Below are 14,043 nucleotides of genomic sequence, written 5' to 3'. Positions count from 1 at the left end.
GATCCCTTTATGTCTTAAGAACTCCACTTTTCTTACTACTGCATTCATACATCTGATCTGAATAATGGTTATGTGGTGATTTGTTTACCTCAAGGTTTATGTCAAATCTCTGTAGAGTATCGATAATATAACTTCAGAAATGGTGTGCTTCATTTTCCCATCTAATATTCCACATATGCACTGATCATATGGTTCTGCCTTCCATCCATGTGTATTTTCTAGAATATTGAAGTCTTCGTGAACTTTTTATTTATTTATCATCAATAATAAACTTTATGCTCAATTCAGCAAAAGATATACATCTTTGGGGAAGTGATTTGCTATTTCTAGGTTTCTGATTGCTCTCTCCCAATTTTAATATGATTTATGGAACTTTATGTTTCTTGTTTTCCAATCTTTTCCTTATTAATTCATGAATATGGCTTCAAAGATGTTTAAAACCCTTATTTCTTTGAGTTTATTATGGTAGGCCATTTTGAATTTGTAACTCTGATACAACCATTTTACTCATTTCAGGCTGGCATTGAAATTGCTAAACTATTTCTCAATGTAGGGGAGACGGTATGCAATTCCCAACTTTCAAGATGTATCTTTTTTTGATTTTATGTTTTTATAAACAAGTTTCATGTTTTTTTTATGTTCTTCTTCACTTCTCATCTGGGCATCTGAAGATATGTCTTATGTGTGTGTCAAGAGGGACTCAAAGATTTGAGGTTATTTCCCCTACCGCATATATAAGAGCCCAACACATGCATCAACCCTAGCTTTTGAGTCTTGAGCTACACCTTTGATTTGTTTCAATAAAAAAGTAATCTTATTGAGCTGACAATCTTATTGTAAAACTTGTAGTATAGAAAAACTTACAGCTCACAGTGACAAAAAGTTTCCATTTTGCCGGGACTATGATTATCTGATTATCCTGTCTGTATGCTTTTGGAGTAAGGTTCACAGAAGAGTTGCCCAGCAATTAAATTTCTCTTATCAACATCATTTGTTTGGTTTAGACTAGTCATATAGACTTTGGAAATTATCGATACTATCATCATCGTCGTCGTTTTCAAAGCCTTAACCCAACAATTTGTAGTCGACTGAATGAATCCTATTCCTCCCTTCAATGCTATTTATAGCCTTTTCTTTTGTTGAACCATTGCTACCGTGTTTCTGCTTCTTTTTTTAAGGCACTGACCCCAAATCTTTGGTATAAGGCTTTTTTTTTTTTCTTTTCGTTTCCAGTAAGGCTATTTTTAATGAGACCAGAACTCAGCACTGATGGGAATCAAACGGAAGCCTTTGGTATCATCACCCATAAACTTTACCAATTTAGCTGGGTGGCACCTGCTATAAGGCTTGTTGCTAGGACTTTGTTAATACCAGACTTTACCACTTCATGAAGGTGGCATCTTCCTATCTTTCCTTTTTTAATTTTATATTAAGATTCAACTATACGTTTTTGAAAAACAGATTCTGTGAAAGATTTGGTTAAAAAAATTTCACCTCATCTGCTCCTATTATTTTCTGAAATTTTAACATATTTTCACAAAATAGACTGCAACATTTCCATGCTACAAGGCTCAACATGATTTAACTTAATTTTATATGTATATATATAATCAGTGGAAATCATTATTTATTTTTGTGAAATCGGTGACCAATTAATTTGTTTTAAAAGAATCAAATTTCAGATGTACAAATGCACAATTCAGATGAAGTATTTCATTAAACAGTAAAATTCCACCGAAATATTCTTTTAAAAAAATTATTGAATTTTTTTATAAACAAAATTATAAACTGCTAGTAGGAAGGGCTTGAGGAAAAATTCATTCATTATTAGAAATAAATTATGATTATTTTATCATTATCATTTTATTGTGATGTATTCCATTCATGTTAGCATGTTCATATAAGCATATGCACAAACAATAGTTCATGTTTTAATTATTTGGATATTATATTAGTTATTTATCCATCTTACAAAATAAAATATGTAATGCAAGCGTTACATTAAGGTGTATGTAGTTACTGTGGCGTTATTATTCTCATTTCCATGTAGAATATAATTGTTTTTGGTTGTCTTTTTTTAGATACCTGCGCCAACATGTAACGGAATGCTATTGATCTTCATTTCCATACTCCATATAGTTTCTTATTGTAGTTTGATGAGTTATGACTTATGAGTATGTTTTTATGTTTCTTTATCATTTTCTACAATTTCAATGAAAAGTTTAACAATATGTCCATCTTTTGCATTTGTATGGATGTGTCAGTCGTTCCTTGTATGATGTACCCATACCAAACACCAATAACCTTGTTCGTTGCATAACTTATAACCGATTGAAATTTAGTCTAACAAGAGTGTCCATTGTGAGTATTATCAATTTAATATTGGTTAGATAACCATCATCTAGGTACATTGTATGGAAATTTACAATTGTTGGTATAGTCATATTACATTTACTAATTATTTAATCATGTGCCTTTTTTTTTCTGGTGACATATGCAGGTGATATACACTGTTGGAAGAGATCCCCAATACCAAAAAATTATTGTTGCTGAAAATGCTCCTTTGGTTACTGCTCCCGTCATAGTATGGATACCTTTCAACATTGATTTATTTTTTTATTTCATACTAAGAAGTGCTTACTTTTATTAAAAGGAGGAAGGAATGATGAACTGCACAAAAACCCATGAGATCGAGAAGACATACTTCTCCAAAAACAAAAGGAAAACAGTGAAACTACCTAAAAACTTAGCTCCCCACCCCTTCCTCTCTTGGTTCCAATGAAAATCAAGGCCTCAAAGACCAATCTCCAATATTCCTTGAAAAGGGATGAGACTTGAGCAATAAACCTTTAATAATAATTATGATAGCCCAAAGTTCTTCATTGTCAATGGACAACCTACGGTTCCTTCTTTTTAATATCTCAACAGATGGAGAATGATGACATTCTCCATTGAATGTGACATCTCATATTGAGAAAGAGGAAATGTACCAGCTTTGACAAAACTCAAAATGCTAAAAAGGAAGAATTTCCGAAATGGTTTGGACCAAGGGACTGTAATGGAATAAGTAGTTCATGGATTCTCTATTTGCTTTTAACATAGAACAAATATTAACGATGATTTACTTTCTATGATTTAAGAGACTCTATTGTTAGAATCTTATGTAAAGATGCTGTCCATATAAAGAATACCATCTTATAAGGAATCCTAGAGTCCCAAACAACAGGGGTAGGTTTGGAATTACTGGAAAATTTGTTTATTTCCTTGTTGAAGGATTTTTTTTGTGCAAGTACCATATCGCTTCCAGATCCATTGAGGGGTTGTCAAGCAAGATCTGGTAACGTTAGAAGTTAATAAACAGTATCAATCTCCCAACCCTTCAAACTCTTGAGTCCAAAGTCCGATGATAAATCATTAATTCTAAATTGCAAGGTCTTGCACCTGTTACTCCTTTTTGTGAGAAAATGCACATTAAACTTCTTTAAGAGGGAAATTGCTACACATTAGACTATTTTAAGAGTGAAATTGCTTTCTTTGTAAGCGAGTGGGAACGGATCAATCATTTACTTATCCATTATTCCTTTGCTAGAGAGATTTGGGCCAACTTTCTTTCTTTATTTATTTAGAGTTCCTTGGTGCTTCCCCATCTCTATCCTTGCTTTGTATGAGAGTTGGAATCTCAAAAATCTTCCTAAAAAAAGGAGTTTTTTAGTCATCAACCTCGTCCGTATGTTGGGAAATCTGGTTGGAGCGGAATTTTGGGTTGTTTGAAGGTAAGGAACATTCCTCACAAGAAGTGCATTTTTCAATCTTGAGGCTCTTATTCTTTTGTAGCAAGTTGTTTATCGAGTTCAGAGAATTTCTTGTTTAGATGGGAATTGTTATGCTCAGCTTGAATGTTTTGTTCTTTGTTGCCGATTGGGATTTTCTATGCTTTTTATGTTGTTTTGTTAGGTGGCCTCCTTGTCCGCTTTTCTTTTCTTTCTATTAGTATAAATATAAATCTTTACCTATCAAAAAAAGGAATGATCATTGTGTGAAAAACCATGAATATATCCCATTTGGTGAGACTGACTGTTGCCATTTGTGAGCCATAACCGATCCATTGAAGTGATCTGATGAGCATCTTTGCATAAGGGACTAAAAAGTTGATGTTCTGTGCCAGCTTGGTTGAGAGAACTTTTGAGACTTCTTTCCTAGGCCAATTACTTAATCATCAATTCTAATGCAGGTCTTAGTGAACAACAAGACTGCAAGTGCAAGTGAAATTGTGAGCAGCTTCATTCTACATTTTTTACTTGTAATTTCTGGAGGTTTTTTTATATTGGTTTTGGATGTAAAGTGGAAGTTATTTACAGGTCGCTACTGCACTACATGATAACTGCAGAGCTGTTCTTGTCGGGGAAAGGACTTTTGGCAAGGTATACATAAGTATTGTTGCTTGCTTCATTTACATATTGAATAGTGTTATTTGATGGACCTCTACACCTGATAAAAGGTAGGAAACATCAGTTAAGCTTATCATTAGCTAGTAGCCAAACTTAGGCTTAACTGACTACATTTCTCTTCAGCCCTGGTGGAACTACACTATAAAGTAGATCCCCCTATCCCCAGGTACAATAAGGGAACCTTAGCGCTTCGGCCTTGACTACACTACACTGTAAAGAAGTAGGCCCCGATTAGGGGGCTGAACTGTGAAGGTGGTTGTGCGTAGAGGGAGCCAGAGCTTGCTAATGGCATGCCACGTGACATGCCACACACACACACACACACACACACATATTGTATCATTTCATATCAACTCTTTCATTCAAACTTCTGAACTGTTCAAGTTGTAGGTAGTTAGCATAACTCGCAGATGAGTCTAACCTTTGGGTCTTAAACTTGTAATCTAGGACTTAAAAATGGGTATCATTATTAAAATTCCAAGTCTTAGGAAACAGTTCTTATGCATTTTGCAGTTAAAGTGTCAAGTCGATCTGATTTCTGGTGATGACCCATTCGAGGGATTGACCTTTAAGCATGGTTTCAAAACTCGTTTTGGCGTCTCGTCTCGTTCATGGATGAGAATGAGTTGTCTCGAACGAGATAAGTCATTTAACTCGATTTACAATTATTTATTCAAAAGATCTCTATATAATTATAATTTTTTATTATAAAAATAAGGTAGATTAGACGATGTTTTGTACTAAAATCATATTTTATTCAGATAATAAATATTTAAATTAAAAAAAAAAATTTAATTAAAATATACAAAATCCTTGTTGACTCGGACGAGTTTTACTGATTCGGCTGAGATTTTCAAAATATCATCCGAGTCATCTTGTTTGTCTCATGAGATTTTGCCCATGTGAGATGCCATGTCTATCCATCTCAGACGAGATTTAAAACCATGCCTTTAAGTGAATAGTCTCGAGTCTTGTGTCTGGTACAGATAAAAACAAGTAGGGTGCAATTCATTGTATGTATTTATATTATCTTTTGACTTTAGTACTCATAACAGGGTCTAATTCAGTCAGTGTTCGAACTTCATGATGGGTCTGGTGTGGTTGTCACTGTTGGGAAGTATGTAAGCCCAAATCACATGGACATCAATGGTAATGGAATAGAGCCTGATTTTCGAAGTATGCCTGGTAATACCCTTTTTTTCACTCGTTTTGCGATGGAAGTTAAACAGACATCAATCAAAGAGCTTATAAAACCTTCTATTTGCAGATTGGGGTGAAGTCATGAAACATCTCTCACAGTGCCATACTCAGAGAAATGGATAAACACAGGTTTCCAACGTTTTGCTTCAATAATTGCTGAGATACATATAGGCAAACCTCCTCCATGCATGACTTGAGTGGATTTACCACATTGTTACGGGTTTTCGTCCAATGGATGGTTTTCCTGTTACAGCTACCTAAGAGATGCATATTTGACGGTTCGAAGATTTCGGATGAGTTTGGATGGCCTTGATCCATAACAACCACATTGAATCCCAGCAACAGATCTCTGGCTAAGGAATTAGTAACCCAATAATACTGGATACAGTGAACGTTAGGCAAAGACACAAAAACTCTTTTGAAAAGAGAGATATGCTTTGGTTGCAGTTCAGTTAGATCCGTTGTGTTAAAAAGCAGTTAAATTGCCAGATTCCATGGAGCTCAATCCCTTGGGCACTGACATGATTTTAGCCTTGAGAATGTTTAAATGAATTGGAAGGAACAAAACAAAAAAAAATCACGTAAAAGCATTGAGTTTGTGTTAAGGTGGGGGAGGGGGGAAGTGGGACACTGCAATTATTTTTCCAATCAGGGAGATTAGGGTAATTCTTCATTTACTGTATATTGTTACCCATGTGTGAATTGTAGAGAGATACTGTCACCTTACTAAGCAATTTGGGGCTATCACATTGTATTGTAAAAAAATAATCTCTTTAAATTATATAATGTTTTCTGTTTCCATTTTGTAAGTAAGCCTCTTTTTAATGAGATTAGTTACTTATAAGTGAAGGTGTGTTTTGAACATAGGTTTATGGTATCAACCATAGTAACCAAGTTCGAATTCCACAATTATTCACAAGGGACAGGTCAGTTAATTCGGATAAATCCAGTGAAGTACTGGAAATTTTTTTTGAGAAAATTTTGAATAGAATGGAAAATTGGGCATTAAGTGATTTTATGGAAGAAAAACAAAATCGATGATTTTTTGAGTTCTCTGATTAATCACCAATATTTTTTTCAGTTGACCTCTTTTCAACCATATTTTTACAAAGTTAACATTTCTCTCAGTGGGTTCAGTAAGGCCTACTAAAACAGTTCTTCCTTGCTTATGGCTCTTGGTTGGATTCGACATGGTCAATTTGGATAAATCCAGGAAAGTTTCAGAAAAAAAAAAAACAGAAGAGACAGAAAAATGGTAGGGATTATACAAAGAATATTTTTGGTTTCTGCAAAAAAATCCCATCATCTTCAACCTCCTTGAGATTTGAAGGTTGAAGATAAAATGTTGAGATTGAAGGGTAAAATTTGTAACCTTTGTGGCATTAATTGTCAAATTGCCGATTTAGTTGGCTGGTCTCTTATTCAGTGAATTTTTCCATATCTGAGGATTTTGTAACACTTCTCGGGAATGCTAATGTGAAAGTCAAATTTTAACAATCTAAATCAAGAAAATCTATGGAACTGTACTTGACATGGCTCACTTCCTTTAACATCAAACTCAACTGATCCAACAAAGCATGGATCTCTGTGGATTGAGGATGCAACACCCCACCAACTACAAACTCATGAACTTCCCCGTTTACTTCAACTAAGCTACATCCCGGTTCCTTCTGTATTCGCCTCTTCTTCATCGAAAGCCTTGTATTCAACGCCTCCTCAAATCTACCCGAAGACGCATAAATATTCGACAAAAGTATATAGCTTCCACTGTCACTTGGATCCAATTCAATTACTCGCTTCATTACCTGTTTACCCATATCGATGTTTCCATGTTTTCTACAAGCCGAAAGTAAGGATCCCCATATAATAACATCTGAGTTTACTGGCATTTTAGTTATGAATTCTTCTGCCTCTTCAAGTAGTCCAGCCCGACCTAGAACATCAACCATGCAACCGTAGTGCTTTATCGTCGGTTTAATCTTGTATATTTCAGTCATTAGGATGAAATAATCCCTTGCTTCATCGACCATACCGGAATGACTACAAGCGGTTAGAACACCAATAAAACTAACATCATCCGGTTTCTTACCCAATGATTGAAGCTTTGAAAACAATTTGATTGCTTCTTTCCCATGTCCATTGATGGCTAGGCCAAGGATCATTGAATTCCAAGATGATAATCCTTTCTTCGAGGCTGTATCGAACACTTGAAAAGCCTTATCGATGCTTCCACACTTGCAATACATATCGATAATCGAAGTTAAAACAATGGTATTAACTTCAATATTGTTCTTCTTAATGTAAGCATGAATCCATTCCCCTTGCTTAAGAGCTCCTAAATGGGCACAAGCAGTTAATAAGCTCACCGATGTGAACTCACTAGGCTTAATCCCCTCGTTTTGCATTCGGTGAAAGAGATCGAATGCATCCTTTAACCTCCCATTCCTAACATACCCACTAATCATAGAATTCCATGAAATTGTACTTCTTGAAGGCATCATATCAAACAACCTTCTTGACTCATCAATTTGTCCATTTTTAGCATGACCAATGATCATCGAATTCCAAGCAACAACATCGAAATCTGAATTCTCATCAAATAACCTTCCAGCTTCAATCAAGTAACCGCAATTTGTATACATAAAGAGAATCGTATTTCGAATAAAGGGATCTGATTCGAGACCGAGTTTTATAATTCTTCCATGAAGTTGAGATCCATCATGGGCTAGACCAAGTTGAGCATAAGCTTTGAAGAGTGAAGGGTAAGTAAGTCTATGTGGTTGAATGGGTGAAGAATATAACATGTCAATGAAGAGAGAGATTGCAATGTGAGGTGTGGAGCTTTGAGAGAAGCCTCTTATGATAGTGTTCCATGTGAAGAGGTTTGGGTGTTGGATTTGGGAGAAAACTAAGTAGGCATAGTTGATGTCGCCGACCAGGGAGGTGGCACAGAAGGATAAGACACGGCTAGCTGCGATGGTGTCTTTGATTAGGCCAGTCTTGATGAGGTTGGCATGGAGTTTATGAAGGTCTTTCATGGTGGTGCAACTCTTCTCTAGCATGGAGAGTGATGGGTGGTTTGAGATGAATTTGGTGATGGAGGTTGATGGTGGTGGTGTTGGGAATGTCCTTCTGCAACTCGTGTTCATTTCTTTTGTAACTTTTTTCTCTTATCCTCTCTTGTGGATGGGAATGTATGGTAGTTGAAGAGATGTGAATTCTACACTCTCTTTTTTTTTTTCTGTCAAATTGAGAATTTTGGAGAAGGATTGCTGGACTGACAATGCAGGGTTCTATTCAGCACCTTATCCAAGCCTTAGTCAAGTTGAGTGCAACTAGCCTTATTTAGTAGGGTAAAAAAACCTTACCTGGCTCATCGACCATCATAATAAGGAAAAAGAAATCTCGAGGACCCCTTTTGATGGTCCATGAGCCTTAATAAGGCCTTTTCCTCACTAAGTTACTCAGGAAGGTGCTAGTCAAGTTCTTATTTGAATATTTAGGATTGTCCAAGAGTGTGAAGTTAGTTTGTGAAAAGAGTCAGTGATAATCTAACTACCCCATGTGACATATTTAATCGACACCTTTGACGCGACATTTTCACAATCGTAGATCTGCACTCCTAGGGATATAGAACTACAATTCACCATAAAAAAAAATGCAGTTTTGTATCTCAAGGAGCGTAGATCTATGGTTCCGAACATATCACGTCAGGGGTGTCGATTGAGTATGTCACGTGGGATAATCATTTTATCATCATTCTTGTGAAAATCCAACAGGTGTTAATTGGAGTCAACTCGAATGTCCATCGAGTTGAGTCAAGTCAATGAGTCCCAAAAACAAGCAAACACATTCGCCTAATCAACATAATAGTCCCAATATAAGTATCTTGTCAACTCAGTTCCAATCATGTGTTCAAACAAAATTTATAGACACTAGACGCAATTGGAAAGCATGAAAATCAAATAATAGTTATCCAACAATCAATAATTCTAGTTACAATAATCACTAAGTATGCATCACCATACATATAATGGACTTTCCTAAAGATCTATCCTAATAACATGTTTCTTATTATATACATTAATCACTCATCCCTATACTAATTAATTTGAATAAATATCATTAACTTCAAAGACTAGCTCTGATCTTTAAAAAACAGTCCACGAGCTACATTTAAGAATTTATAGACAATGATAATAATCAATATGAAATCTTTTGATTTTCTTCCATTTCGATAATCTTTGGTTCTGTTATTTTCTCATAAAATCATAGCTTGTGAGCACATTGTGTCTCATAGTTGAGTACCCATTTCATGATGTAACTATTCTTTTATTTGATATTAATTTAGGATTGGTAAGTATAGCCTTTGAATCCATTTTGCCAAAGCTTAAGAATGTTATATATATATATATATTTCTAATTTTTTAAATAGTTTTGCAATTGTCAAACTACTAGTTATGAAAAGTTTGATCTTTGGTTTATGAAAATTTTGAATGTTTTTTTTTTAAAAGAGAAATGATGGGAGGATAGCTTGAGTCCCATTATCATATGTTGATGGTAATGATAGCCCTTATTTTCTATCCAACAAAGCTATGCTTTGTTTAAATGCTCACATTTTGCTTTTTTAATTCAAAAGTAATCATTTTTAAAGACATGCAACCTCCATGTTTTGGTGAATATTTGAGATATAACTTATGTTTTATAATTAATGATATATCCCTTGACTTGAGACTTTTCTAATAGACTAATGAAAAATTATTCAAATACCTTTTTAACTTTAGTAGAAAATTGTTCATCGTGTAAAGATGTCTCTAAAAAGGACAAGAATAAAATATAAAATTTACTTTAGATTGACAAGTAATATTGTTTTACGGAAGATTAGGGATTAATATTCCAAATTATAGAAATTTAAAGGAAAAATAGTGTGATTTTGAAAACTAAATTTAAAATTAATTAAATTAACTAAAAAAATACCTAAATTAAAAAACATCAAAAGAGACTGAATCCACCTAGGATAATTAATTTAATCAATTTATTTTCAAGTTCTTTTTTGATAACTCAAATCAAGAAACTAGCAAACGTTCTTGATTCAGAAAATTTAATAATAAAAACTTTTTTTTTATAATAAATCTAAGAATTGACTAAAATTTTATTTTCTTCAAAAATTTTATCGTCCAATGATTCTGCATCACAATAAGCATCTAATATAATGGGTTCTCCCCAATAGTAACAGATCACGTCTGAAATAAGGGATAAATAGAAATAAATAACATAATTTAAAAATAAGAAGATAAATCTATTAAAAATTTTGAAAAACATACAAGAACTTAAAAATAAAAATTAATTAAATATCTTAATTTCATCAATCGTCTTAGATTGAAGATTAACTAAAACTCATTTTAGAAAATCAACAAATAAACAACTGAAAAATAACTTATCTTTTATTGATCTCTGAAGAAATAAATCTTGAACAAATACTTATATTTCAATTTGTAAAAAATAATAACTAAAACCTAATTTAAAAAAGAAGAAGAAGAGATTAGGAGAAGGATGAATCAAAGAAATAGAAAAGAAAACCCAAAAACTAAAGAGTTAAAGGTATTTTTATAAACAAAAATTAGAATTGTTTTGATAATACATTTTCGTCATTTTTTTTGTTTGATTTGATTCTTCTACGAGAAATAAAAATATGTCTCCTTTTCAATTAGAATTCTAACATCATTGACTTTGCCCCATTTTGATAATCGAGTCAAAAGTTACATTTAATTTTATCTCATTTTGATAATTGAGTTAAAAGTTATGTCCAAAATGATAAAACATGACAAACTTAAAGTCTTTGACTAGTTATATATTTTTAACCAATTCAAAGTTCGAATTAGTTTTTCTATGCGAAATACAAATTTATTTTCTTCTAAATCAATTTTGTAACCTTAAACTCTCGCATTATTTCGATAAGTGAGTCAAAAGTTATAGGCAAAACGACATGACATGGCAAATTCAAAACTAGATTCTCTCAATCCGGAAGTATCGAATTTCTTGAAACGTGTTTTGACTTTAACTTTGACCTTGATAATTTTCTCACTCTTTGATCTTTTAATTTTCATATATTTTTCCTTTAAGAAATGGATATGTAATTAAATCTTTGAAATTCATGAAAATACATACAATTTAATCAATAAAATGTAAATTATGATAAATTAACTATTATATATAATTTTATAAAGAGATCGTAGCTCTAGGTTAAAAAGTATGGTTAAGTGCTCTATAACACAATGAAAAAATACATATTTTTAGGCACTTAAAAAAGACCTTTGATTTTTTTTCTCAAAATCATTTATCTTCAACAATTTTAATATCGTAAAAAATTTTATCGGTATCTTCAACCTTAAGATTCTATCTACTTCAACCTTCAAATAAGATTGGATTTTTGAAAAAATATAAAATGATGGAATTTGGTATAGAAAAATCTAAGATTTTCTACAATGGGTTAAGACAAGATTGAAAACAATAGATTAAAAATAATTTTTCATAGAGCTTAAGGTTAAAGATGAGTAGCAGCGGAGCCAAGATTTTCTTGTAGTGAGGGCAAATTATAATTGATGTTACACTTGAAGAGCTTGAATATGAATGGTTTTAAAGAGAAATTTAGAGGTTTTTGGTTGGGAATTGAAGAAAAGTATATTTAGGTCATTTTCTATTAGTCTATAAGAGAAGTCCCAATCAAAAGACAATGTCATCTTCCAAAAATTGAAAGGAAGGGGGTGTTGCAAAATTAGAGGGAGATGAGGGAGTGGAGGGTAAATGGGATATGTAATTAGTTGAAAATATAAGGTTATCTCAAAATTATGTGGGGACAACTGCCCCACTATTGGCTCCATCCCTGAAGATGAGGGCATTTAGTCAAAGGTCATGTCATCAACTTGAAAAAAAGATTGTTGTATTACCACTCTAATATATTATAATTTTTTGTTGTTGAGATTTTTATGATGAATAATAATAATAATAATAATGGAAATAGCAAAAGTACAAATTTGTTGCTAACAAAGAGCAGTAATGAGCTAATCAATCAATGAAATGATGTCACATGTATAAAGAAAAATAAAATTATTACTTAGACGGAGAAAAAAAGAAAACTCTAACAAGAGTAAGTTAATCAAGGTAGCCTAACTCTAGAGAAAATTGTGAGAGAACATGGGTTAAAAGTGGTTTAAGTGTTTAGATATACTCTTTTCTCCATACTAGATATCATCACATTGATTCATCGATTCGTCATGTTTATTGTTAATAGTAAATTTGGACTCATACATATATAATGTGGAAGCAGAGCCGATAATCCCTAGGTACTAAAGATTTTAATGAAAATTAGGGATGCCACTTTGTGTTTTTGAACTCACAACCTATCCCTTAATTTCATTCTTGGATTAGAGATTAACATTAAAGAATCAAAATGCCCTCATCCTTAACCTTGAAACAAAAATCCTTCAATTTATTGAACCTTTATATCTAATCTTGTCTTTAGCTCATCATCTTCAACATTTAGTAAAAATCCCCCATTTTTCTTCCTAAAAGTCTATCATCTCCATCAAAATCCTATCATATTCTTTAGGTTTAATGGTTAATTGAGAGAATCTTTAGGTTGAAGTTGAGGGTAAGAATATTTATCTTAGAAGTTGACGACGATGATTTTTCTTCTTTAGTGTGGGATGTTTGTGGGGGGCATTTGATCATGTTAATCTCTATTCAAGGACTAAAATCAAGTGATATGTCACTTTGAAAATACATTAAAATCGAGGGATGTTTTCTAAGTTTGGCTAAACTTTGGTTGGTTTCTTCTACATTACACAACTTAAGTGGGGTGGCTATATAATAATCTTTAAAATAATTATTCCATTATAGTGCGATTTTAGCTTTACCTTCCATATTATAAGTTTGGTATAGTTATTTTTAATGGAATTGTGATGTCACATTTTTTTTTATAAATATTGGGAGATATAGTATGGCATAGTTCTAAAACTCCATGAATCACCTCAAAACTCCCATGGATGGAATTTCCTAGTTGACACAATTAGTCGTTCGTCATGCGGAATTGAAACTTTGCTAAATTATTTGTATTATTGTAATGTTCTAGTTTCTAAACTAATTTTTTTAATAGTTTATTTAAAAAAAATTATTGTGAATTGTGATTAAACCTAATTATTGGAGAATTGCACGAACAAGAAAACTTGTTAGAACTATAAAGACTAATTATATGATTGGACTTTGGACTTAGACCCATGACTCAGTTGGTTTGATGCATTGCAAAACAAATTTGAGGTCGTGGGTTCAAGTCCAACTTACCTATCTGTAAAGGGTAAAATCGGTATTGGACACGTGGCATAAATAAGGCAAATAT

The 14,043-nt window shown here is 32.9% G+C and overlaps 2 protein-coding genes across 4 annotated transcripts in view; one reads left to right on the top strand and one right to left on the bottom strand.

Moving 5' to 3' along the window:
• The window catches only part of LOC147387889 (Peptidase S41 family protein), a 45,888-nt gene extending 39,436 nt beyond the window's left edge, over window positions 1-6,452 (top strand). For 2 of the 3 annotated variants that reach the window (XM_086420535.1, XM_086420533.1), the window contains 5 exons: window positions 517-561; window positions 2,501-2,584; window positions 4,232-4,270; window positions 4,359-4,421; window positions 4,962-5,497. In XM_086420535.1, the coding sequence (XP_086276661.1) occupies window positions 517-561; window positions 2,501-2,584; window positions 4,232-4,270; window positions 4,359-4,421; window positions 4,962-5,159 (429 nt within the window). In that variant the 3' untranslated portion in view covers window positions 5,160-5,497. The other variant, XM_086420534.1, reaches the window with a different exon arrangement.
• A 582-nt stretch (window positions 6,453-7,034) lies between these two features.
• On the bottom strand, window positions 7,035-8,961 carry LOC147387888 (Pentatricopeptide repeat (PPR-like) superfamily protein). Its single transcript, XM_086420532.1, has one exon. The coding sequence runs from the start codon at window positions 8,795-8,797 to the stop codon at window positions 7,139-7,141; it is 1,659 nt and encodes a 552-aa protein (XP_086276658.1). The 5' UTR covers window positions 8,798-8,961; the 3' UTR covers window positions 7,035-7,138.
• Between the last annotated feature and the right edge of the window lie 5,082 nt (window positions 8,962-14,043).

This window comes from Akebia trifoliata, chromosome 13, assembly GCF_017979445.1.
Source record: "Akebia trifoliata isolate Shusen 1 chromosome 13, ASM1797944v1, whole genome shotgun sequence".
Lineage (NCBI taxonomy): Eukaryota > Viridiplantae > Streptophyta > Magnoliopsida > Ranunculales > Lardizabalaceae > Akebia > Akebia trifoliata.
The sequence above is the reverse complement of the archived record's forward strand: the minus strand, read 5'-3'. Positions and strand labels throughout refer to the sequence as shown.